This window comes from Anser brachyrhynchus (assembly GCF_964034855.1).
Source record: "Anser brachyrhynchus genome assembly, chromosome: 1".
NCBI lineage: Eukaryota > Metazoa > Chordata > Aves > Anseriformes > Anatidae > Anser > Anser brachyrhynchus.
This window is the reverse complement of record NC_137694.1, coordinates 170,764,103-170,791,862: the sequence shown is the minus strand read 5'-3', so window position 1 is coordinate 170,791,862 and position 27,760 is coordinate 170,764,103. Positions and strand designations below refer to the sequence as shown.

Genomic DNA, 27,760 nt, shown 5'->3' with positions numbered 1-27,760 from the left:
GAATTGCAAATCCATTGTACAGATTATTTTTTCCTGACAGCTTTTTCTTATATAATTAAGATCAAAATAGAATCTATGCTTGGATACCTACTGTAGTCATTTTAAAATTTGACATGCAAGCTCTGAAACAATTTGATATGTAAGCTTTCCAGCAATTTCAAACAACGTTTCTTTTTAAATACAATATACAATGTAGACCATGTATGTCAGTACTTTATATAATGCACAATGATATAAAGTCTTAATGCCAATGGGACAATCCACATAACCTTGTGTGGATTGCACATTATGCATAGAATCTGTACAATCCACCTGACAGGATGTTTTCTAGAAGTGTACCCAAATAAATAAATAAACTACAGTGTGCTATTTCCCAACCATGCTACCCTGTAACATCTCCCAGAATATTAAAAGTAAAATTCAGAATTCAAGATCATTCAGCTGTTTATCTTAGATGTGAAAATAAACTAACTACCAATCCACAAATAGCCCCAAACAGGATTCTGCACATGAGATAGGCTGAAAAAAAATGATTCCAGTACAGAATTCTTGCGTCAAGCAGAAGGGAGCAACCAGAAAAACGTTTCTGGAGATTAAAAACAAAAACAAAACCAAACAAAACAAAAAAGGCATTTGCACTTGTAGACAGTTATTAAAAGTAGAAGTAGCAATAAATATATTATTCCAAGGCATCAAGGCATAAAACCAAAGCCTTCTTGTTGACCTGTTCCTCATGTTATATACTACCACTGCTATACTCCCAGAGGCGTCCTGCTCATGTCTGAAATATTGTGGATATGTTCCATGCTATGACACATTTAGGTGTTGAATTCTCACTGTTTTCACAAAACAAAAATGCTGCTTTCCCAACAGTCCTAATGTTATAAAGTAGTTGTAAAATGTGTTCAGGACAAAATACCAAGGGGAGCCATGAGCTAACGATTTTATACTAACTGTACGAAAAATGCAAATATTTGTCTGTAGACTTGCTGGAAGTTCAAAAATTTTGGCTCTTCGTGCATTTGGTAATTTCTCTCATTCAAAACCGAACTGCAGTTTATACATAGTATATATATATGTATAGCCATATTGAAGTAAAAATTTGGCACTATTTATGAAAAAGACTAATTTCTACAGAATGATGGAGATGCCCCTTGTTAGGGCATAAGAAGATGTTTAGACCACTGAACTTTTATGTAATCAGATACTGGACACTCAAGTACAGAACTGACATTTTTGCAGTATTTGCCATAGCATTCAAAATTGCTACAGGTAAACTAAAAGATCTTGGATGGAAAAAGAGAAAGGAAAGTATCAAACTGTAAACTATCCTAAATATTCTCATATTTCAAAACCTGGCATTTTTATTAATAATAAAATGTTATCTTCGTTATTTTTAATTTAAACAAATTTTAGCATATGACTTCAAAAAGATTAGGAGCTACAGATGATGAGATGTGTTGTTTTGCCACCAATGAATGAAAAGTGTGGAAGAAACAGACTATAAAAAACCAACAACTGTAAAAGTAAATTGGAGATGTAGTATCATCAAGTACATATGTGATGAGGAAATTCATTCTAGCAAGTCAACCCTTATGGCCAAATTAAGTAGTGCCATTTAAATTCAGTAAGCTTCTGCCAGTATAACAATCTCCAAAGACTCTTAGATCAGTGATGCACCCAAAATAAAATCTGTAAACTGAGATTATATTTGTGCCAGTTTTTAACCTCTTCTATTCTTTTCAGAAACCCTGAAGAAAAATTTTCTTTTACCTGTCTGTATAGTGTATCTTGATAACTTTATATTAAATCATATATCAGCATCTGTCTTCTTGTTTAGAATAACTACCAATGTTTACGAAAACTAGTGTCACTTTTTATTTTAAAATATAAATTTTGAAATATCATCAGCTATTCTACATTTGTTTAAATGCTGTAGTTTCTATGAAATTTACTACTCTGATAAAGCAATTAAGAATATATGCTTTAGAATACATTCCCTACTTCTCAACTTTGGTCTATAGAAAAACTTAACATAGGTGAAGTTGGATGTACATGTATGTATATGTACAGCTATGTTAATCCAAACAAATGCATGGTGTTGTCTCTTTACCTAATAAAGTATTTGATACAATAAACTTTACTTTCAATAAGAAGAACACAAATTGTGGCATAAGAATACCAGGTGTCTCGTTTCTGTTTATAAATACAACTGCATGTTTATTTCCCATAGGAAAAGTAAAAACTGACAAGCTAAATGAAATTTAAATTATTTTGACAATGGGGAGATGGGGGCAGGCAGAATTAAACCAGTGAAAAGTTTCTTGTCCTCAGGAATTATTATGTGTATTATAGTATTTCTGGAAACTCTGAGATACATTTCCCTCTTCTGCTGACTTTAATTTCTCTTTGTGCTGAGGAGGGCAGGGGGACCGAGAAGGCGTAGCAGCTCAAGATTCAAGGAACTTCTATATGAAACAACCAGGCGCTGGATGTGATTTGCTGGCTCTTACGTCTCCTCAGGTGTCACTGGGTTCATGACTCAAATTCTCATTTTTCTCTGACACAATTTCGCTGAATTTCCCAGCTGTTCCCTGGCATCTCAGCACCCTGACATCTCGGTACCTGGCGCTACCATTCCCCGGAACTTCTGAGAAAGTTGGGTGCCGAGAGCTCACCATCCCCGGGGCTCGGGGCGCTGTCCCGTTCCCCGAAGCACCCTTGGCACATGAGGAATCCTCGGTCCGCCCTCCCTCCCCATCACAAAGCCCCCCAGCCCCCAAAACCCTGCCTTTGGAAGCCCAGGAACCCTCCTCCCCCGGCTCCGACCACCCTCCTCCAACAACCCAAACTTTCCTCCGTGCGCCCGCGGCCCCATCAATGCTCCCGGACGGCACCGGCCGCCCCCAATCGGGCAGAGGACAAGCCACCCCCCCACCTTTCACCCTCCAAACCGCGGCCGCGCAGCCCCTACCTGCGCCCTCCTCCGTCACCTGTTGCCCGGCTGCCGCCATCCGCGCATCCCCCCGGCGCCTCCTCCCGCTCCGCCGGCGCCGGGGGCTTCTCGGGCTCCCGGGCGACCTCCATCCCGCCGGGCGCCGCCTCCGCCTCCTCCTCCTCTTCCTCCTCCAGGGACTCCACGTAGAAGACGGTGCGGGGCGGCGGCGGAGGAGGACCCGGACCCGGCCCATGCCCCCCGCCCGGCCGCGGCGTCCCGTTGGGCGGCCCGGCGGCGGTGTAGGAGGCTGAGGAGGGGGATTTCTTCCAGAAAGCGCTGCTGCCCCTCTCCTGGCTCTTCAGCAGGCGGCTCTGGCTCGGCCCCCAGTGCTCGAAGCTGCTGTCGGGCGGCAGGCAGCCGCCCCCCGCCGGGCCGCCCGCCGGCGAGGGGTGGCTGAACAGTTTCCAGCGGAGGCGCAGGATGTGCTTCACGTCGAAGTCTTTCCTGCCGGAGCCGGACATGGTGCCGAGGAGGGACTCGGGGCGGCCGGGCAGGGCCAGGAGGCGGCGGAGGATCGGAGGCTTCTCCGGGCAGCGCTGCGCCTGCAGGGCGAGGGGTGGTGGTGGGCGGCCGGAGGAGGGAGATGCGCGCACACAGGCAGCGCGGAGAGGAAGAGGGAGGATGGAGGGAGGGATGAAGGGATGGAGGGAGCGATGCACAGAGCCGAGAGGAGGGGAGAGGCAACCAGCAGGGAAGGGAGAAGGAGAAAGGGAGCTGACGAGAATTTGCACAGCGATCGGTGGAAAGGGGAGGGGAGAGAGGCAGGAATGAGAGACACCTCTCAGGGGAGACAGGCACTTGCGGGTGAGAGAGGCTGCAAAGGAGCGCTGATCTGATTAACGGGGGAGCGAGCCAAGCTACAGCCCGGAGAGGACCAGAGGCAGCAGCCGCTCCGGGAGGCAGGTGGCTCTCCCTTTGGCTCTTGGAGCGCCGTGACCGAGTGCCGCTGGAGAAGAAGTCAGCTGGAAGCCTCTCTCCACGTCCCGCCTCCCCATCCCATTTCTCACGGGAGTCCCATGCCTGCGGCTATCTGCGATAGTAAAGCCGAGAGCTGGCACGGGGTGAAAGCAGGGCTCCTTTATATACGCTGTACGTAGGAGGGGGGAAAAATAATAATTAAAAAAAATGCCTGTGAGGCTGTCAAGGTCCTCACTGTACAATTTTCTATCTGTCTCAGCGCCTCTCACCAAGCCGCCCCCTCCCCTGCATGTGACGCAGATGTGCTCTGGGGCCATCAGTGTGAGGAGACAGAGGGAAAAAGATGCTTCAGTCTTCCTCATGCAAGTAAGTTGGCAGGTCACTAATTGTCTGTCATAGCCTCCTGCTCTCCTCTCCCCAGAAGCTTGTTATTTTGGTTCTGAGTCCACTATATAATACTGGGAGAAAAAATAAAGGGAAACAAATGAAGCAGCAGCAGTAGACACAAAAGCATGAATCATAGGAGTACAAACTTAATGGACTGCATGCTGACTGGATGAGGTTACAGGTTAACAATTTATTCTGTAGGCTCCATTCATTAGCCTGTTGGCTCAGTGTTACTTCACCAGTAGAAAACATTGGCTAGGGTGATGGTGCCTGAAACAGAAATAGCACTACACATCTGCTTCTTACCTTTTATATATGCTCTTAATGCAGTCTGACAGTGTTAAACCCAAGGGAGGTTCCTTCACAACAGAGAAATCTGCTTAGGAACATCTGCCCACTTGGGACGGATATCGCAAAGTATGCTGTGCATCTGGGACATAATTACAGAATTAAAAGCTTCATGGTGAAATGTGGGAGAGGGGGATATAAGGGTAAAACTGAACTGCATATCATCAGCTGCTAGCATATGAATCACGATGCCAGCAATGTTGCCAGCAATAAGAAGATGTACAGAATGCCTGCAATACACCTGTACCTTAGAAAGTAGCATTTTAAAAGAAGATTTATCCTTAGGAAAGTGAAGAAGAAGATTTACCCCTGGGAAAGTGATGAAAAAAATATATATATTCTCCTCAAGGTACTCTGCTTTGGTCTGCTTCATCCATGTACTTGTGAGTTATCCATTATTTATTTATTTATTTGTTTGTTTGTTTATTAGTAATAGCTTTCTGTGAATTCAAGAAAAAAAAGTTGAAAGAATTCTTTTCCTCAAACTGGAATGTTTTAATTCCTCATTCGTAAAACACTACAGCTTTAAAAATCCTCCAGAGAAACAGAGAAGTCAAACATTAAGTAACAATTTTATTACTGTTTTATTTAGTTTATCACAGAAGCTGTGCTTCTAGTTACAAACCAATATTAGGGTTACTGTTTCAACTTTGATTAAGGTCTGTATTTAACAGAACAAGAAATTCAGGACACAAAGTCCTGCTTTCAAGGGAAGAAAAATTGCCACTGTGTATTTTAAATATTGATTTATGCCACAACAGCTGGACTGCAAACTCTTTAGTGCCTTGGTTCTGCTCTCAGTATTCAGTGCTAAAAAAAAAAAAAAAAAAAAAAAAAGACAAAAATTCTTCTAAAGCAAAGAGAAGAGATGGTTCACTTTTATCCAAGAACCGATCTGAGTGAATATGTACTGCTTGGGAGAGCAGTGGGAAGAAAAGCATAAAAATTTTAATCTAGAATAGGACAGACGACTTTCATCATTTCAGAGACTTTAGAAATGCCCCTCTTATGAAAATGTATGTGAAATCATCCATAATGAGTCCTGGTTACTTAATGCCTGGTTACGAGCTCTAAAAGGTGGGAATATGAACATGTAAAATAGTTTTACTCAGTGAATACATAGATAGCATATATCTAATACCTTTTAATTGATTAGGGAAGTTCAGAAATATTCTGAGGAGGATTGCATATTTTCCTTGCTTTATTGTAAATCTTAGACATTTTAAATTCTAAATTAGTATGTTAGTTGATAATTTGATGTGAACAGTTGACAGATTTTTATTTATTTTCATCTAAACTACATTGCATAGATTTTATGTCTTTATTTCTGTTACCTAGATATTATAAATAGTAATTCATTGTAACATCTTTTTTCTACGTATACTTCAGAGGTCACTCAATGAATATATTAAAGTATCATCCAACAAAGTGATTGAGTTTTTTATCAGCTTTCTGGTACAAACTAGAAAACAATTATGAAGAAAAAAAGTAAAAAATATTTTAGGTTGTTATTCAGACTTTGTTATTTCAATTATGTCAGTAACTGAAATTGTCTTGGATTATTATTGTTTTTAATAATTACATTCTCAACTCTTTGGTGTATTTGTAGGTTTTGATATGCATTGTTACATTACTCGATTCTTTCATGTTCTGGTACGTAAACATTTTTTGCAGCTAAGAGATACATTAATTTGGTATGTACACCTGCTTTTTTACAAGCATCTTACAGTTTATTTCATGTGTGAAGATGTATGAACACTATCATAAACAGAAATCTGGAAAGATCTTTAATCTTCTTATTCAGATCACATTCATAAGTATAAAGAAAGTATTTTGTTGATGTACACTAAACAAGAGCTAGACCACGAAGAAACTACACTAGAGAAGTATCTGTTGTCACTACATATAATACATTAATAAATAGGTTTCCTTAACATGACTTAAAAAGATGAAACTCTTTTACTTAGTTTTTCAGAATTTCTTTTCTTCATGTTTCCCTGAAAACACTTTTGACATATGCCAGTGAGGGGAAGGACATATTTGAGGCATGACAAGGTGAAGACAAATGTCTTTTAAGTTTCAGTTGAAACTTCTGTTATGTAAAATCATTAACTTAACTGTATAGGTTGTCTAGACTTATTGTGGTAAGGTGTAACCTTTCTCCTCCATGCAGGAAAAATAAAAGGTATTCTCTGTTGGAGTTTTAGGGACCTTGCTCGCATTCAATATACAATACAAAGAATAATAATTAAATCATTAATTTATTAGTCAATGATGTCAGACTACTTATATGGTGTTGGCGTGAACATATGAACAGACTTGTGAAAATACACATCTCTAAGTTGCTGAAGGGAAATATTTTGATGCCTTATAGACTTTCATCCTTACCAAAGGCGGCAAACCATGAAATGTAGCCCAGATAATAATAAACTTGGGTAAACTGTCACATGTCTGTTGCAGACTAGAGCATACTGTATTGCATTGTATTTTTGTTCATTGAGCAACATGTTTCTGAACTCCTCACCTCTTGCAGTTTCCCCAGATTAATAACCATGCAAAGCTTGAATAAGTATAGAAACTTTGCTTGAAAGTGCTCATGGCTCTTTTTCTGTTAGTTAAGTAAAGATATAAAAGTAGTTAATCTCACGGTCTCTTTTTAGGAGTCAGATTCCTGACACTTTCTTTTTGTGTTTCCAACGGTCTGCAAATGAATTAGTTTCACATAGCTATGTCCTTAAAAAAATAAAAAAAGTTTCATAGTTTCATGTTCATTCTTTGTATGAAAAATGGCCTAGAGGTATACATTCTTTTAATAAATTTTCCAAGCAATAAAGAGCACTTCCAATGAAGAGGACCTTGTAGTAGGTGTCCAAACTGGTCAGATTTGATTAACCCTCTTTATTTTTTTTTTCTTCTTCTTCCCATTGCAAAACTTGTTTTTTTTTTTTGTTTTTCAGATGTTTTACATTAAACTGTTTACATGTTTTACCCTGTACCCCAAGGAGAATTAGTAGATCAGAAATAAAGATAAATTGTAGTTGCATTAATTGAAGAAGAAACAGCATACAAGGTAATTTGCTAACAGTACCCTTAGAGCTATGAATAGTCATATTATATGTGTATCTCCACATTACATTTACATAAAGTCCAATGACATATAGCAAGTGAATCTGAAGGTGATGAGCATTCATGTTACTGTGGACCAATCATTACTAGCAAGAGAAGGCGTTATTAATAAGAGAAGGGATATGCCTGTCAGCAAACTAAAAGTATTAAAGGTAATTTTGTCATTTAATTTTAACTTGTCATGTATTTTTAATCCAGAAGACGCTAAATCTTGCTGAACAAAAGCAGGAGAAGAAAGAGGAGACATCAGTGTGCTTAGAATAGGGATGATAATAGAATGAATGATTTTAAAACAATTCTCACTTGAATGTGAGAATTCTTGCATGAATGAATGGACATGTACTTCAGTTATAAAGACAGTGATTTTGTAGGTGGTTAAGCATGCATTCAGGAGCAAAAATTTGAGGGTGTTAAAAGATGCTGTGAAACAGATCTATAGAATACACAAAAGAGTAGAGAAAGAAATTGATGGGACTGGACATCCATTGAGAGATCAAAACTTACTGAAGAAAGTGGCAGTGTATTATGTGATAAACAAATAAAGAATGCATTTGACTTAGTCTTTAAAGTTCTGTCATATATACTTCTGTCCTTTCTCAAATGTAGATATATTGTACAGGTAAGTAAAATATGAAATCGGGGAAAGATGAAACAGTTATTTTGTAAATAGCATACATATACATTGTCAAGAAGTGGAGTTTCAAGTTGTTGATCTGATTTTCCTCTCAAAATACCGTAAATATAGGATAGAATCATAGAATCATTTAGGTTGGAAAAGACTTCTAAGATCAAGTCCAATCTTTAACCTAGCACTGGCAAGTCTGTCATAAACCATGTCCCTAAGCACTGCATATACCTGACTTTTAAATACATCCAGAGATGGTAACTAACCCATTTTCCTGGGAAGCCTGTTCCAATGCTTCACAACACTTTCAGTGGAGAATTTTTTTCCTAGTATCCAACCTAAGCCTCCCCTGGTACAACTTAAGACCATTACTTCTTATCACTTGGTCCTTGGGAGAAGAGACTGACCTCTACCTCCTAACAACCTCCTTTGAGAGGTCTACAGAAATGACTAAAGCAAGGCAAGATAGCCACACTTAGTAACTATGATTGTTTTCTAATGGCAAGGATGGAATAACAAAGCCAGACTAACACTAAACTAAAACTTACTTGGCAACTCTTCTGTATTTATTTCATTTTTTTTCTCTAGTGGGTCTTCAACTGAGTTTTCATTCACTTTTGAGAATGTTTGTTTTTACATAAGTTAAAAGGTTAAGTCATATTATTTCTCAAAATTAACAGTGAGTTAGAACAGTACAGGTAATTGTGGTCACATAACTAACTACATTTATTTTAGGGAATAACAAAAATTACTTCTCCAAAGTTGTTACTTACTGCCTTCTTAGTAATGCTGGGTAAAATAATGATGGATTAATTGCTCCCAGTGGTGACTTAAATAAACACATTTTATTCTGCATTGCAGGAGCCTAGAAGAGCACAGTCAGTTACCAGTTTGAAGGACAGTCACTTTTTAAACCATTTCATTGTGATCACAAGCAGTTGTATAAACATGCCCTAAAGCAGTTTTTAAATGTTCAGAGAATTTCACTTAAGAAGAGTAAATGCTACATGATTTGTCAATGATAAAGATTCATAAGTAAACTAAAGATAGAGAACATAAAATTATAAAACCAGAGAAATAGTTTTTAATCTTAGAATAGTAATATGCACTGTCTTTAAGCAAATTAAAAAAAAATAAGATTTTTATTCTAATTCCAAAATCAGTTCCCACAACTTCTCCATTTGCAATAATTGTCACTTATCTCAAGAAATGCATAATTCCTTTATACCAACAGTTCCCATGACGGCTATAGATGACCCTTATTTGAAAAATTTGTCAACGCTTACTTTCCAAAATAATGTTCAAGAGAAATAGTGGAACTAGATCTAGTACAGTTTTGGAAGTGCACATGTTTGTGTGGCTATGCCATATTCCACCATTTGGAAGCCATTCATTTGTAACATTTGCTAATCCACATGGAAGCTGTTATAATCAATTTTAGGTGACAGCATTTCAGTATCTTACTAAAATCACTATGTTGTTTTGTTTTGATTTAAACACTTTTGGCAGTGCTTCTGTGAATGATTATTCTATCCATGGAAATTCTGGTGATGCAAAGAAAGGATACTTTTTCTTAGCTAGACTCAATAACAGGTGCTGTCTTTTTTTTTTTTTTTTTCCCTTTTTTCTTTTTTCTTGTTCCTTCTGTGACTCAGAACCTTCTCAGAGCTGTCTTGCTTTCATGTTCTGTTCAAAAAATATTCAGTTTCTTGGTGTTCTTTTATTTAACATTTATTAATCTGCAGTAAAAGCTTCTGTCAAATTATATATTAGATAATAATAACAATGGAGATTGTAAAATAGTCTATAAAAAAAAAAATCTATAAATTTACCACTACACATATATTAGTAAATTAAATTAGAATTAATTAGATTTAGCAGAGTCAATGGAGCTGGTATAAGATGGTCAATACTGATAAGCATTATCAGAGTCACTAAAGTGGTTTTGGATTGTACAAACTAGCATTCTCAGAAACTAGTTCAGGAATTAGCATAAATCAAGAAACATGCTCAGTAGGCACATTGGAAATAGCCACTGTTTTAGAGGATAAGAGCATTTAGCCATATGGATGTAAATTGTGCCATGCCGTTTGGCCTGAGTCCCAGAGCCTGAGGAGAGCAGAGAACAGGCACTAGGACATTTTATTTACTGTTTTAGATATGACCTTATGATACTTATATTTCAGCTTACAGGTTCCTTTGAAGGGAAAAAAAAAAAAATATATACATATATATATGTTTTCAGAGGTGTTTCACCCTTGAAAACTTTTTAATATTTGACAGAAAATTTCTAAACAATTTCTAGAGTTCTCTTAAGAATGAAAAGCAGTAAGGTAAAAGCAGATTTATAATACCACATCATCAAAGAAGTTATCTTTTGAGTAACTTTACAAGTTGATATGGCCTTCTCCAGCATCTGAATAAGCAGCAATCTTAATCAATGTCAGAAGACATTGGGATGTAAAGTGAATACAGGAGAGTCGCTGAATATGAAGAAAAATTTTGGTTGGTTGAGTTGAATAATAAGCACGTTTTTTTGATATTCACCCACAATTCATAGTAGGTATTTTGTAATGTCACTCTGTGGCTGGATTATTTTAAAAGGAGTGTTTCTTTTCATAATCTGACTCATAAATTTATTCCTTGCTTTATTTAATAGGAATACATACTGTCCCCATAGAATGTAATTTTAAAAATCAAAATATTTTCTCTAAATAACAGGGAATCAGATGATTTTAATTTTAAGAATCTTGTCTGATAATATTATTTACCTTCTAAATGACAATTTTTTGTAATCAGTAGGAAAGTGGGTAAGTGGAAAGTAGAAAATATGAACTGTACTATATTGCATATAAACAGTTTAATTTTGAGGAATAAATAAATAACGTACCATTGTTCAGATTAACACTAGTGGTAACAAATGTAGTAATCTTATATTTGTATATTAAAGTTTTGCTATTTTAGAAATAATGTGACGAACACAATACTGATTTGAGTGTTGTTTTTTTTTATGTATTTCTAAATGAATATTTTCCTCCTGCAGCATACAATAAAACAGCTTGAAGTACAGAACAGCAATTAAATTATTTTAACATTATTTTTTTTTTTTTTTACTTTGCAGTTGAAAAGTAGAAGCAAAAGTTCTGTTATGAAACTGTATCAAGATAAAATAATCTAGAAATTTCTCTACATCTCATTCGCACAGAATTAAGGAATAAATCATGTTGCTCTTTAAATGAATGTTACTGAGACTGAGTATTAAAACAAACAACATAGGATGATCATGTCTATCACTTTTTCTCTAACTCATAGTCTCATTGCCCTTTGGGTAAAGATTCCTGTCCGTACTGCTTTCATCACTTATGGATATATGCACTCAGAAGAGAATCATTTCTCTGTTTTCAGGTGTGTCTCATGTAAGGACCCTGTCCTCATAGAGGTGTCTTCTGTTGCTTGGGGTGTTATTTAGCATCGGACTTCCAGTACCTTCCAGTACATCAATACTTCTCTTATTTTCTGTTCTCAGTAGATGGCTTTGTAGACTGTGAAAAACTGTATACTTCCAGTTTAGGAAGTTATGTTTTTTCCCCACAATAAATAACATTTCTAGTTGCAACTGAGATTCTTGTGCCAAATGCCTTGTTACATTCGTAAAATAAGTAGAATTTTGACATTACAGACCACAGTCATCGCCTCTGTTGTTCTCCAGATATGGAGGATGGTCGGGCAGCTTCTGACTTCATGATCAACTAGAAGAATCTTTAGTTGTGAGAAACCTAACAAAGAAATTCGTATATAGCAATACTGAATCTCTGAATGCTATTTTAATTTCTAAGTAACTGTTAATGACACTGAAGTCTTTATTTGCTTTGCATATCATTGTGTTGTGTCTTGGAATACCATAGTCAAATAACTTGTTCAAAACTTCAGCAAGAAGTTACAATATTTCCTGTGAAATTATTTTATTTCTTTAAAGGAATTCTTCAGCATTTAGGAGCAGAGTAAACTTTTGTATATTTCTATTGCCCTTCCTTTTGAAAAGGAAGGGTGTGAGATTATTATTTTTTTAATTATATTTATATGTGCTCTTTCCAGTGTCTCACCAAATTAAAAAATCAGATATTTTAAATATATATATATATTTAAATCTACTTATTCATTCTTTCATTTGAACTGTATATCACTCCTGAGAGAAATTCAAAAGATATCTGGAGATGGTTCTGGGCAAGCTTGTACCTGCTTGACCAGGGGGGTTGGACTAGACGACCTCCGGAGTCATCATGTCCCTTCCAACCACAGCTATTCTGTGATTCTCTGTCTGCATTTTTTTTTCCCATGTAAAATATTTTGCAATTCAAATGAGATTATAATTGCTTGAACAACTTAAAAACATAGTCTTCTGTCCAAATTCTATGATAAGTGTTAAAATTGAAGTTCAGAGTGCTTCAAATTTCCCCTTTCTACCATAAAATACAAAAGCAATAACTGTATGGACACCATTTGTTTTTTAAATATTTTACCATATAGTATTATATGTTGAAGTTTCACATAGTTATAATTGTTCTTGTATGCAGAATGGCTTTCCTACTGTGATTTCTTTGATTTTACCTAATTAACTACACTACATTTTTTAACCCTTTGGCCACAATCTTTTATCCTCTGATAATGTCATAGATTTCAGTGTCATGAGACCATAATTTCTGTCATAGTGAATATGCTTTAACTTCATATTTTGACATAGTGACTTATCAGTAAAATTATACATAAATGACACTGTAGAATTATAGAGTAGAGATGAGCATAAAGATGAGTCTAAGCTTTTCTCCTCAAAGCTGAATTAGCTACAACTATTTTTGACATGCTTGTCTGCTTTTTTAAAAAATGCTTATGATAGCAAGTCTACAATTTGCCTAAATAATTTATTCTAGTAATTTATAACAGCTATATCTGGCTATATGTAAATTAAATGTATATGTAAAACGGAGAAGTGCTGTATAAATTGAGTTTGACAGTTGGATTACAACATATAACTAATAAGGATGTATAAGTAACAAGACTTCTGTGATGGCCAGACTGTGTGTCCAACTGTCCAATAGGAGTTACTTCTATATCTGTCTCTCTATATATAGACATGCTTGAACTTCAGTAGGAAGAAACCTACAGAAAAGGAATTTTGCTGTTTCTGATGAGGGGAGAGGCCTTTGGACTGAAGAAAGTTCTAATTGATAGAATCATTTTGTTTGGTAACCGTTTGAATAATTGTCTTATTTGCCACAAAGTTTTGCATATTCTGTTTGACAATCAGGCTGCAGTTTTTAAATGGAGGTTAAACAATCTTTCATTTAATAATATTTAAAGCTACAAGGGCATTCCTGTCAGCTTTTTTTTGTTTTGTATTTGTTTTTGTTTTTTGAAGATAAACAACTTCATATTCTCAAGATCATTTGAATTTTAATGTAGTCTCCAAAGCCTAGAATAATCTGAAGTGATCTGCAAATTGAATGGTGTACCTTTACTTTATGTGCAGTTAAACTAGATGATCTTTGAAAGTCCCTTCCAATTGAACTATTCTAGTCTAGTCTAGTCTAGTCTGGTCTGGTCTGGTCTGGTCTGGTCTGGTCTGGTCTGGTCTAAAATGGTAAATATATTGAACAGTATTGAAGTAAAAATAAACACAGTGCTCAGCATTTATTCTTGATTCATTATAATAACAGCTGAGTACAGTTTTCCAACTATTTATACACTCACCTTGCAACAGTTTTTTGTTTGTTTCTTTGTTTTTTTCCTTCACTATAAATTTCTAGCTCATTTAATAGTACATAGAATAGTACCAGGTATGATCTGAAACAGTCATTATTTCAACCATACTCATGAAATGTGGTATCCTGCTGAAGGAAGTTTTGTTGTTACAGCATGATTTCTTGGCTGACAATAAACACCTTTTTATTTTATCACGATATTTTTCCTCAACTGGAGTTAGATAACTGTGGCATTTTCCCTCCCTTTTAAAAAATAATGAGTATGTTTGCTCTTTTCCAATCTTCTGGAAGATCATCTATTCTCTTCATGCTTTCAAAGATAATGCTAACATGAGATTTCTTCATCTTTTTTTCATGTATATTTACATGAAAGCTGTCTTCAGTGATTTCTGAAAGCTTGATTTCTTAACAATGGTATAATTTCTAAATTTGGAGAGAAATAACTTGTTTCCCAAAACAAAATTGGAATTTAACTACTCAGCAATAAATGTAGATTTTTGATTTTTTGATTGAATGTAGATTTTTGATTTTTGATTTGTGAAGATTTATATTAGTGTCTTTAAAGATAGCTACCCACTCACATTCCCAAGAGACTACCAGAGAATTTTGGTACTAGTTTCCTAAACACATAAAGCACATAACAATTAATGATAAATTAAATACCTTTGTTAAATAGGCAGTATGTCACTCTTGAATAAACTGGCTCATATACCTCTTAATACTTAGTAAAATGTGCATTAAAATCAAATATGAATTTCAGATATAATTTAAACTTTGTTGTAGACCACTTATCTCTTGGCAATAGAAAAAATGTATTTCAGTTAATTGGAATTTATGTGAAATACTGTACTGATTAAATATAAATTAGTATTCATTAACATTTGGCAATAAACATCTCTTGGAAAACACCCCAAAATGGCATTCATTTTTATTCCCATAAATAGCATGGGAAGTAATGCATTGGATTTGCCTCATGTTTTCCATTTCAAACCAATTGATAAGACACCCCCCTCCCAAAAAAATGTATAAAATTACAAGCCTCGGTACAGCAACACGTGTCTTAGTTATCCAGGTTCAATATTTAATTTTTAATGTTGATTTTAGTATCTTACTTGAATTTACAATATATATAAATGTATCACATATCTGAAAATAAAGACTCCCACCCAAAACAGTGAGAGTTCTGATAGCTGGAAATCCTAAATAAAGTAGGAATATAAAATAACAACTCAGAAGAAAAGGACCTGCCTGAAAGTGTCATCTGTTTGAGCTAACATTGATCAAGACATATGTGAGTTAATTAGGCATCTTCATGGAAGAGTTTTGGAGCTGAAAGCCCAACAAATGGCAGTGGAATTTATGATGGTTATGCTTGTTTGAACATTTGTTTGAACATAAATTATTTAGGATATTTCTGCTGATAAGAACAAAAATGCAAAACCCAAAATTTGATGGAATATGTTGAAAAAAACATAGCAATTTACATGTAAATCCAGGTCTTCCTTTTTTTTTTTTTTTTTTTTTTTTAGTAAGTTTATAAGGAATTTATATATCCCAAGTGATTTTTTTCTTTTAATCTGCCTTCATGTTGTTTCTTCCTTCTTTATTTCTTATAATAATTATTTTGCTGTAATTTGATCACACAGTATCCTGTTTTATCCTCTGTACTGTACTATATGAAATAATTCGAAATATTCCATATTTCATGTTTTCAATTATTTTCTTTCATTATTGAATATGCTAAAGGCCTACAGGAACAAATTCTTCATTGAACTTTGTAATATTAAAAGAGAAGGATAGACCTGTAAGAAACTAGGATGGGAACTTTCATTTTATTTCAATTATTTGGGTAGAATTCTGTTACTTCTTTCTGAAAGTTTGTGTTCTTCCTTGTTTGCATTAATCATATATTACCCCATAAATTTAATGTCTTCTGTTGAAACAAATGTAGAATTCTAAGGAAAATGAGATGAATAGGCTGTGGTGTGGTTTAACCTGGCAGGTAGCTAAGCACCAACAGCCTCTCAGCGGGACAGGGGAGAGAATTGGGGGGGAAAAAATGTAGAAGCTGGTGGGTTGAGATAAAGACAGTTTAACAGGACAGAAAAGGAAGGGAAAATAATAATAAACAAATATACAAAGCAAGAAATGCACAATGCAATTGCTCACCACCCACTGACAGATGCCCAGTCTGCCCCTGAGCAGCGCAACACCACCCACACCCCAGCCAGCCACCCCGGTTTTATTGTTCAGCATGACACCATGTGGTATGGGATGTCCCTTTGGTCAGTCTGGGCCAGCTGTCCTGGTTCTGTCCCCTCCCAGCTCCTTGGGCAACCCCAGCCTCCTTACTGGCAGGGCAGTGTGAGGAGCTGAAAAGTCTGTAAGCAGTACTCTGCAACAAACATCAGTGTGTTGTCAGCATTATTCTAATCCTAAATCCAAAACAAGGCACCATACCAGCTGCTGTGAAGAAAATTAACTTCATCCCAGCCAAAACCAGGACAGGTAGTTATGATATAAGCATTTCTGTACATAAACATGTAGAGAAAGTATATGATTTATACACAGAGGTAGAACAGGTATGCAGAACATTTTTATGCTCTCAAGTTTACTTGATGGTAAAGATGAAGGTAATAATTATTTATCATTCTTGAAGCAATAGATTCTACAACTGGTGTAGCATTTGACTCTCAGCTCAATAAATTACATTTTTTTGTGGTTTATTTGTATTTTTTCAAAGTAAGCATTACATATTGAACGTTCTACACATAGATCACAGAGACTCCATCAAAAAAAAAAAAAAAAAAAAAAGAATTTCATGAATAGTTTCATGAATAATATGAGAAAGGTCTTAATTTGACCTCTCTGGATCAATAAACTTTCATATCACTTTTCTAGTGAGTGTCTTTTCCTTATAAAGAATTACATAAGTTGCTAAAAAACTGAAATCTGACTTGCATGAATTACATGACAAGGTTTGTGTCAAAATGTTAATCTTGTTAGCAATGAGGGGCAGGTGCAGACGCTGTCAGAAGCAAGACCTATCCTGGAGATACCACTGATTTACCTGTCCAGGTATGTTCGTATAAGACACAGAGAGAACTCTGCCCAAGCCATCCTGCCTCTAGGGTTGAGTCCTGTGTTATGCTCAGCGTGACAGGCTTTGTCTACAGTCCAGATTTAGGCTACAGTGATCAAGTGCAGGACTTCCCAGCAGGTATCCCCAGGCAGCACTGGTCTCAAGATTAGCATACTTTACACTGCTTTTTTTCTTTATCTTGACCTTCCTTTATGCTACCTTTTATCTCCCTTTCTCAGACCTTGCTCATCCCAGCAGCCTTTAATTACTTTTTTTTTTTTCCTTGTTGGTCCCAGTTTTATCCTCATCCAAATTGGATATTTCTGCTACCATTACCAACGTAACCTCAGCCTTGTAGGTTATTATTGACATGTCTGCCTAGCCACTGCTGGCTTATGTACTACCTACCATCCCAAAGGTTCCCAATACTTCCAATTACCTGTGGCGTTCTCAGATAACTCTCCCTTAACCACCTGTACATACCTGCCATGCCTCTTGGTGCTGTCTCTAATTTATGTCATCTTCTCACACTGTTACCTGTCAAATCCAGCAATTTCTCATGTCATGTCATGTCATGCCATGTCATGTCATGTCATACTCAATTAACTTAGTCTCAGGGCTGGGTCTAGCCAGCAGCCTCAACATTGTCTTGCAGTCCTAAGACTCCACGTTTTACGTAACTTTGCAGCTATTTAAAGCCAACCTTCATGCCCATCAAAACTTATTTTAAGTATGGACACTTATAATACTTTTAACACAGGTAACCAGAAGGACCAAAATGTCAATGATAAAAGCAGTATAAAAGAAACAGAGATTAAGCGCCCATCACTTCTGTGCATTTCTTTCTGCCATATCTGTAGTCAGCAAACTTTTCCAGTAACACCACTGGTAATATATGATATTAAGGGACTTCAGATAAGTATAAGACCTCAGGTCTCAGATAAGACCTCACAGATATCACTGTGGTTTTGATTCCTTTTCTTAAATACTCTGACCCTAAATAAAAATTTTACTTGTATATTGCTACCATATCTAGTGCATTGGCACTATAATCTGTCATGCTTTGCTTGTTGTTTGTTTCTTTATGAAGTCTGACCTTGTAATCTCACTAAAATGTATCCATTCTGTAAAAGTATACTTTAAAATCTTTAAGTTAAAAAAAAAAAGGTTACAAAGCTGTCCCCGATAATTTTGCAATCCTTTGTATTTGTATTTTGTGTTAAGATTTGCCATAAGTAGGAGAATGAGATACTGTAGCTAAATAAAAAGAAAGTCTATAGCTATGAACACTACAGACAGAACTGATTTCACTGTTAAGGTGTAATTAAGAGGAAACTTTGATTTTAACTTAATTAAAAAGTGCACTCAAAGTTAATTCCAGTTTCTGAAGTAGTGATTATTCCTTTTGCACTCTCCTATACTATACAGAAAACTATACAGAAAATTGCCACCAAAATTTAACTGTACAGAAAATTACCACCAATTGCTGGAGTTTTACCTTGAGAACTTAAAATGAATATCTCTGTTTTAACTATATACTATAGTGTTTTGTTTTTTTTTTGTTGTTGTTGTTTGTTTTTTTCATTTATTTATGAAATAAAACAGGGCTGAAACATAGTTGCTAATTCAAGTATTATAATCTTTGCATTAAACTGCAAAAAAAAATTTGTTTTTAAAAAATCCGTGGAAGTAACAGATCAGTGAATTTGATTTTCTCTACATACATTGCCCTGAACTTGATCCTCCTGTGAATGTGCTTTAACTGTGAGCAGTTTTTAGACTTGCTGCTCATGTAGAGAGCATATGCACAGACTATGCTCTCTAGTTCCTGTGCACTGTCTTCTTTCCAAATGGGTTTTGGATGTTAAGAAAGATCCTTCAGGATAGTGCCATGGCCAGAAGAATGAACATACAACAAAGTAGGCGTGGTGTTGCAGAAGGTGGGAATTAGCTCCACACTTAAAATTGCATGCAGTGGGCTTTTGTATGTGGTTTTGAAAGCTAAATACTAAATTTTACATTATGGTCAATGGTATTTTTGGGCACAATTCAGCTGCGTCAGCATTCAGAGAGATCTAACAGATATGACAGTGGCTCAAGTCACAGCTGCATAAGGTACCTAAAGACAGCTGTCTGTTTTTGAAATTGGAGGCATTTCATTAGGTATTGCCTATTTGTTAAAAAAAAAAAAAAAAAAAAAAAAAAACTATTTTAGCTTATTCTTGGTATAGTGTATCCAACTTCTTTTCAATGTTATTACTTGCCTGGGCATTCTATTTGTGTGTTTACACAACTCAAATTCTGAAGTGTCATATTAGCTCTTAGAACAGAACTAAGCATAGACAGACAGAAATGTAATGTCTTAGTCCTTTATGTGCTTGGAATTTGAATGGCACATCAATCACTAAGTTCACTTATCAGTATTCCTTTACCTATATGTTCAGATTTACACAGATACTAGAAACAATACCTAACCAAATAAGTCAAACTTATTTTAAATTTCAAGCAAGTTAATGTCCAGCATAGCTTATTGAAGCACAGACTAACATCATTAAACTACCAAGCCATATTGAAATGGTAGTCTCCCTGCTGTATGGATAGCAATCGAACTTGGTAATGTGCCCTGTAGAGTATACATGTGGACTACTTTTGGCCAAGTGAAATTCAGTAAAAGCCCTGTAAGTCTGAAAACCAGTGGTGCTACACAAATGGCAATACAAACAATAAGATGGAGAGGAGTTAAGGAAAAAGTCAACACAGACACAGACATACACACACACACACACACACACACACACAAAACCAAAACAATAAACACCAGATCTGGCATTTGACAATGGTTTTGTTCCTTCTGTTGTTTTAAACATTCTTTTTGGTCTTCATGAACTTTTAGAAATGGTATACCCTGGCAAAGCAATAGAAGAAAGTGGAAGAAGAGTACGTGTTAAAAGACTTTGGGGAAAGAAGGAACCTTTTCACAAAATGCATGTCTTTTCTTTGAGTTGGTTGTGAGCTTACTGATGAAGATTTATGGAATGCTTTTCCTCCCTGTTATTTTAATTAAATTTAGAGAGTATGCTTAAACATATAAAAATTTTTAACCAGAAGCTTTCAAAAGACTTTCCCAGGATTTCTTTTTAATTAAAAACAGAGAAAAATGGTTTGCAATATGTTAGCCTGGCATTTAATAAGAAGATCCAGAATCATAAAAAATGTACCCAGTTCTAAAAATAATATTTTTTTCATTCTTACTTGAACAACCTGAATAATTACTCTGCCTGTATACAATTTTAAATCAATAAGATATAATTAAAATATTTTTCTGTCATACATTTCTCATTGTGACCACCAAAGATAACTTGTCCAGAATTATGTAGTCCAAAGAAGAAATCAGAATTCGCACAAATCCTCTTTCATGCACTCATCCTTATAAGTCATATTTATTAGGGCTCTCTTTTTCTTTTTTTGCCAGGCTCTTTGGGGAAGTAAATGTAGACTAGGAATTCTTTTTCTTTGTTTGTTTCAGAGGAGCAATTAAAGCTGTCTACTCAAAAATACGTCAATCCAATTTCATGAAATAAATCAGTGCAATTATGGTACATGCAAAATCTCTTCTATTGTAGTTTCAAAAATTCTTGACATAATTGCTTTGGATATACTTTGTTTATGAATAACTCATTTTGAAACAATAAGAAGTACAATTAACAATGTATTGCTATAATAAGCACATTTCCAGCAAGATTAATACAGTCCAATAATATATATATAAACAAACAGCGTAAGTGTTGTCTGAAATTAATATGGGATTAGATCCAGGAAGGAATTTAGACACTGTGCATATTATTGCAGTACCTCATTTTTAAGTCTAGTTTTCAGATGCACTTGTTGTAGACTGAAATCCCAGTCATTTTGTTACAGTATTAGCTTCCTAAACAAAGTTACTTATTTGAGATTGACAGAGACTGGATTATTGAATGATGAGCCAATAATTAGCGAATAGTAAGAAGTATCTGTTCAGTGCGATTACTCTTTAGACAATACTGATCTCCAGGGAGGCTGTTCTCTCCACTCATGATTAACAGCCCATCTCCTTAAGATACAGAGCACAACAAGAGTTTTGCTTCCCTTTCACACAGCAGTTTATTAGGACAGATGCAGATTCCCTCCCCTCTTTGCAGATTTAAATTTACTTTTTCTATTATTTTTTTTTCATATGACCTATCCTCCATGCTATTGTGAAATGAAGAGGCAATTTAAAGAGCAGGATATAAAAGGGAAGCACGAATAACTTACTGGATCAAGATCTTATTAAGACAATGTATCTATTAAATCTGTCCTTTACAGTCTCTTAAGATGTAGTTCTCTGCGTACTCCTGAAAATATCTTCAAAGATTAGTCACGTTTACTCCTATGTAGTCCAGGTTTTAATACCATTTTAGAAAAAAATATCACATGCTTTTGATAACAATTCTTCTGAATCCTGTGATTTCTTCTTGTTTATTTATGTGTGCCACAGCTTTTTCTACAATCATTTCACTTTCAGGAAAAACCTTTACAGAGCCCTTTGCAGAAAGAATTCTGCTCTAAGAACTGATTTCTTGCATGAGTTGAAGATTCAAGTATATAAAGTTAAGTACTTTGAAAATATTTAGCATGTAGTAAGAAGACTGGAGTCTGTAACTTTGAATAGAGAGTTTTATAAAATATAATTTTGGCCTGTAACAGAGAACAAGGAAAAGATATAGAACTATGCTGTATGCTCAAAACTGTGCTTGGCTCCCTCTTGGATGCCAATATTTCACATTGCATATGAAATATGCAATATGGTTGCATATTTCAGAACTGTTACTTTCCTGTTTGTCTTCGACTTCTCCCAGGAATTCTTCACACTTTGTAGCTAAATTGAACTTTTTTTTTTTTTTTACTGAGTGAAAAAATAGAGTTTGCAGTTTAGTTGCCATATTTGTGACTTAAAATCTGAATGGATTGCTAATTTTTTTAGCTGTGTCTAAATAGTAATAACACAAGCATTCCAAGGCAACACTTATTTTATCTAGCGCACCTTGGTGCAAAATCAGAGCCATCGAGGTGTATTCACAACCCTGACAGATTTAAGATTCTTGAAGTTTTAGTATTGTTGAGAATAAATCAGTACTACAGGAATGAGATACTATTTTTAATCATTATTTATTCCAATTGGGGTGGGAGTGTAATATGAAGTTCATTTAAGATATAGAAGAGGCTTTGGATTATGTCTCCGGACTTAATATTTAAGTTATGAAAATAATTAGAGCTATCTTTTAAACATATGTAAGCTTTTAATTCCTTGTTAGGTGGTATTTTAATTCTTATGAATTTACTTCTTTCTCAGTTACTGAAAAGTTGTGTGTTTTGTTTGTTTGTTCATTTGCTTAATTTGGATGCTACTGATGTCTTGTTTCTAAGATGACTTTTATGTTCATCCCAGCCAAAGAAATAGAATAACATTGATTACTTGTACTAGATGGAAGTTACTAACTTCTTAAGTTATTAACCTATGACATGAGTGAGAGGTAAATGTGAATGCTTTACTTCTAAGGGCACTGTAAGTTCACTTGTTGAACTTAATAGCTCATTACCTAAGGAGTATTGGGCTAGTTATTCTTGCTAAGAACTATACATAAGAAGATACAATGTGAAACATGACAAAATTAATACCTAGCATAAATCACTGCTCTATTGCAATATTACTAGAGAATATCTCAACCCACTATCCCTACAGTAATTCACATTCAGTAAAACAGTGCAGAATTCATAAATGATAGGACTCCCAAGTTACAAGGGATTCAAAGAAACCAGGAGCTCAGATAATTATGCTGGCTCAGTATCTTGCTCATACAATTACAATGCAGGGATAGTTTATCATAAGACTAAGAAGACTGACAACTGCTATGTTTTTGGTGGCACTACTGGTTGCACAAATGTCATACGCTCATTTTATACTGTGTTGTGCTTAATAGTGTACTTGTAACTATAAACAGCATTTGTATATCATAATTAATCCTTGATAAATGAATGTCCACATCAGATTATAGTTAAATTATTTTAATTAAGTAGATATATTTTCTGTGCATGATGGCAGAGGTATGACTCTTGTTATATTCTCACCCATTCACATTTTATGATACTGAATGCAGTTTAATTATGTTTCTCTAAATCCACTGTTAAAATTATCTACACTGAGCACTGTTAGATGTCTTGTTGACCTACGGATTTAAGTACTCCAAGATGATATACAGGTCCATGCATACAGGATGGAAAAAAAGGCCTCTTTACACAGAGGCCTTTCCAAAATAATAAAAACTGCACGAGTAAAAGATTTACTTATCTTGAAAGAAACTCTACCTCTGAAATGTAAATACAGACAACACCCAGTAGATAACATTGGAGTCCAAACCTGGACTTGGGAAATATGGTTTTGTGAAAGCCTAAAATTTGGGTTTGTCATGTAATGGTGACAGAAATATATAAAGCCCATCCCTGTTTGACTTTAAAAATCACTAGTATCACTGTACTTTGACAATGTGCATGCTTCTAGGGAGTCTCATTTTGATCTGTTTGCGTAAGGTCTCAAACCTTGATGACGCAGACTGAATCCAGTGACTCTACCCACAACTCTGATTTGAAATGTAGAAATCTCAAATGGCAAGAAGTAAACTTTATCACCATATTGGCCCCTCATAAATAATAATCAATGTCTCCAAAAATATTAACAGTAGAGTATTACATAATTAAACCACTAGAGTAGTAGTTGAAATGCTGAAAGAGACGGAAAAAAAATAAGATTAAATTCCACTTTTTTTTTTTTTAAGAGGGACTAAATTCATGTCTTTCAAATGCTGTGTCAGGTATTTCCCCGACACAGTATTGTTTTTCTTTATTGTATAACTGCACCACTCCAAAAGGAAAAATTAATTAATCTGCTCCAACTCAGCATCTCTTAATGTAATGTCTAAGGCATCTTCTTAGGAAGGGCAAGGTGCTTAATTTACACTGTTAGTGTAAGATGTGCATTAGATTAAAGTCTTTGACAGCCTGGATAAGTTCTCTGGCTGTTAAATAAAAAAATAATAATAGTAATAATAGAAAAAAAAATCACCCTTTTTTCCAGTGCCTCAGAAATAACACTGCAACAATAATTTTTATAAGGTCTTTAGGCTTTTTATAAGGTCTTCATAATAAAGTCCTTTTAACCTTATAAGGTTTTTATAAGGTATGCGCACATGCTTATCTACCAGTAGATTCTCAGGTGCTGACATCAAAGCTCTCCTACAGAAATTCAGAGCTAAAGAGGCACTTAGTGAGTTTAGATGATTTACTCACAGTACTTGTGAATCACAAGATTTGTAACTACTTAAATAGCTAGATCCACTGCACAGTTTTTATCATGTTGGTAGTCTGTAGTTAAATGATTATGATAGACCTGCTTATAGTAATTTCTATTCTTCAACATAGCCACATAAAACATAATTCTTCTGGAACTTGACATAACTGAATGAAAATCTGTAACCCAAAAGAGGAAAGGAACCAGTGAGTAGCAAGGCGAAGAACATACTCAAACATACTGACAGTCCATTTCAAATGTTTAAAACAGCTTCTGTTCTTTGATTGCACCTTGATGAGTTCCTACTGCCTGGAGATTAAAACAAACAAACAAACAAACAAACAAACAAACAAAAAAACTTTATCTTTTATAGATAAATGTCCCCTTACCTTAAGGTCATGCTTCCTTATTCGTACATTTCTAGGGACATATGATACAACTCTTGGGGAGAACTCACAGAAAATACAGGCCAAGTTTTAAATGAAAAAAAAAAAAAAGTGAAAAGGAAAATCATGACTTCATGACATTGCTCATCTCTGTATAAGACCATATTGACTGGCTAATAAATCAAGCAGATTTTGACTGCCAATAGTGGAATATATAACAGATACACAGAATCATAGAATCATAGAATATCCCGAGTTGGAATGGACCCATAAGGATCATCAAGTCCAACTCCTGGCACCACACAGGTCTACCCAAAAATTCAAACCATGTGACTAAGTGCACAGTCCAATCGCTTCTTAAATTCAGACAGGCTCGGTGCAGTGACTACTTCCCTGGGGAGCCTGTTCCAGTGTGCGACCACACTCTCGGTGAAGAACCTCTTCCTGATGTCCAGCCTAAACTTCCCCTGCCTCAGCTTCACACTGTTCCCACGGGTCCTATCACTGGTGATAACGGAGAATAGGTCACCTGCCTCTCCACTCCCTCTCGTGAGGAAGTTGTAGACTGCGATGAGGTCTCCCCTCAGCCTCCTCTTCTCCAGGCTGAACAGGCCCAGTGATCTCAGCCGCTCCTCATATGTCTTCCCCTCTAGGCCCTTAGCCATCTTCGTCGCCCTCCTCTGGACACTCTCCAGCAGTTTAATGTCCTTTTTGTACTGTGGTGCCCAGAACTGCACACAGTACTCGAGGTGAGGCTGCACCAGCGCAGAGTAGAGTGGAACAATCACTTCCCTCAGCCGACTGGCAATGCCGTGCTCGATGCACCCCAGGATGCGGTTGGCCCTCCTGGCTGCCAGGGCACACTGCTGGCTCATATTCAACTTGCTGTCAACCACAACCCCCAGATCCCTCTCTGCGGGGCTGCTCTCCGGCGTCTCGTCACCCAGTCTGTACATATAGCCAGGGTTGCCCCGTGCCAGATGCAGGACCCAGCACTTGCTTTTGTTAAACTTCTTGTGGTTGGTGATTGCCCAGCTCTCCAATCTGTCCAGGTCTCTCTGAAAGGGCTTTCCACCCTCATCCGAGTCCACAACTCCTCCAATACATACATAAAAAAATGGAATATATACCATAAAACAGATACAATTTCTTTATGTCTTTTCCCATGATATTATTCCCAAAAGCTTATTGGCAAAGTAGTTGCAAAAATGGTTTCTTTAAGCTCCAAATCTGATAGAACCAGATGGAAGAATCTGACAGAACCAGCAACAGGGACTATGTTGTCAGAGAAATATGCAAAAAATATAGACTTATTGCAGGCCATACAAATATTACACAATTTTGTGCTTATTTGCAGATCAAAATTCTCTGGTGACTCAATAAGGCAACTGCTTTTGTATTATTTATTTTTTTTTTCCAACAATAGAAAGAAATAATAGAAACTAAGTCCAGAAGTTATAAATCACAGATTCCAATGACTTTGTTCTTGAGTATACATACATATTTATGTTCTTAGAAATATCAGAAAGTTAATGAATTACATCCATAGTCTGCAGCTGCAAATGACTGCACAATCAAGAGTACTATAGAATTGGATCCCTTTCTGTCTGACTAATATATTTTTCCAGGTTTCATTTAGTTAGTCTGATTTATAAGCATTCTTCAAGTATTCTGCTTTTATTTAACAGAAATCTTTCAACTCTTAATGAATTTTCACATCCTTCTTGACTGTTCTTAAAAGGAAATTTCCATTTCTAGATATAATGTTTTTCATCTGAGAAGTGTTGATTTTGATCACTGAGAGCAGATGCAATTATTACTGAAAATAATCAAAAAAAAAAGTTGTCTTGATAGAATAGCCCCAAGTGTTTTTTCATTAATATTAATGACATTAACAATGCTGTATTAATAATAGAAGGCTAAAAAGTATTGCAATGCAAATTGGCAGTTGTCCTAAATTTGGCAGGACTATATCCAGTTATGCTGGCTAAGAAGTGATGCAGTTTCTAACTAAACCTGTTTTGTTTTCTTTCAGTTTAATTTTGATATTTATATTAAGTTAAAATGCATGTTATTTTCCTTCAATTTCATTATCATTGTTGTAACCTTGTTACTCCTATGCATTTATTTTAAATATCGTCAGTGACTAAGAAAGGAATATATCTCTGAGGCGGTAAAAAATTTATGAGTTTCTTCTTGATGAAAGTTTCCTGCTCTTCTAATGACTGCAGAGTTTCTTGAACAATTGATGCATGTCTTCTATGATCTTTTATGATAATAAAAATAATAAGCAATATATATATATTTAGTCTGATGTTATTTACCTTTTCAGGCTTCTTTAAATTACATTTAAATATAACTTTCTCCATTATTGAAATAGATCTGTGTACCACTGCTCTGATTTTAAAAGTTGTAGTCCCCATTGGTTTTGAGTGGATTTGTTAAGAACTTCTAGGAATTTATGTTTGAAAATGTAAAAATGTGTAATTATTTTAAGATATCATATGCCATCTTTTTCTTTTCAGTAAAAGGTGAAAAGGAGTTAGGAAAGCTATTTTTTCTTATTATGCCAAATATATTTTTTATTATTGTATGTGTTCTTCCTAAGCCTTGCTATATACAAATCTATAGGCATATATATATACACACACATAAAAATTGCATGATATTGCTGCTGATTTTTCACACTAGCTACTTCTCAGTCTTAATATTTAACTGGAAATGCTTAATTCTTGTTAAGTGAGGATTTTGTATAAGCATTATAAATC

The 27,760-nt window shown here is 35.7% G+C and overlaps 1 protein-coding gene and 1 long non-coding RNA gene across 8 annotated transcripts in view; one reads left to right on the top strand and one right to left on the bottom strand.

Moving 5' to 3' along the window:
- KLHL1 (kelch like family member 1) overlaps positions 1–3,459 on the bottom strand; it is a gene marked incomplete at its 5' end in the record, with an annotated part of 257,350 nt that extends 253,891 nt beyond the window's left edge. For both annotated transcript variants that reach the window (XM_080561214.1, XM_080561215.1), the window contains one exon: positions 2,975–3,459. In XM_080561214.1, coding sequence (XP_080417340.1) covers positions 2,975–3,459 — 485 coding nt within the window. The remainder of the gene's footprint in view (positions 1–2,974) is intronic.
- Positions 3,320–21,834, top strand: LOC308180147. 6 transcript variants are annotated; one of them, XR_013940772.1, is made up of 6 exons: positions 3,320–3,460; positions 4,176–4,282; positions 4,937–5,034; positions 6,261–6,304; positions 7,609–7,721; positions 11,524–21,834. It is a non-coding gene; the product is annotated as an uncharacterized lncRNA (long non-coding RNA). The 6 variants fall into 6 exon arrangements; XR_013940773.1 differs by lacking the exon at positions 3,320–3,460 and adding an exon at positions 3,956–4,087; XR_013940776.1 differs by lacking the exon at positions 3,320–3,460 and adding an exon at positions 6,619–6,706 and having other exon boundaries at positions 4,146–4,282.
- Positions 21,835–27,760: the final 5,926 nt, after the last annotated feature.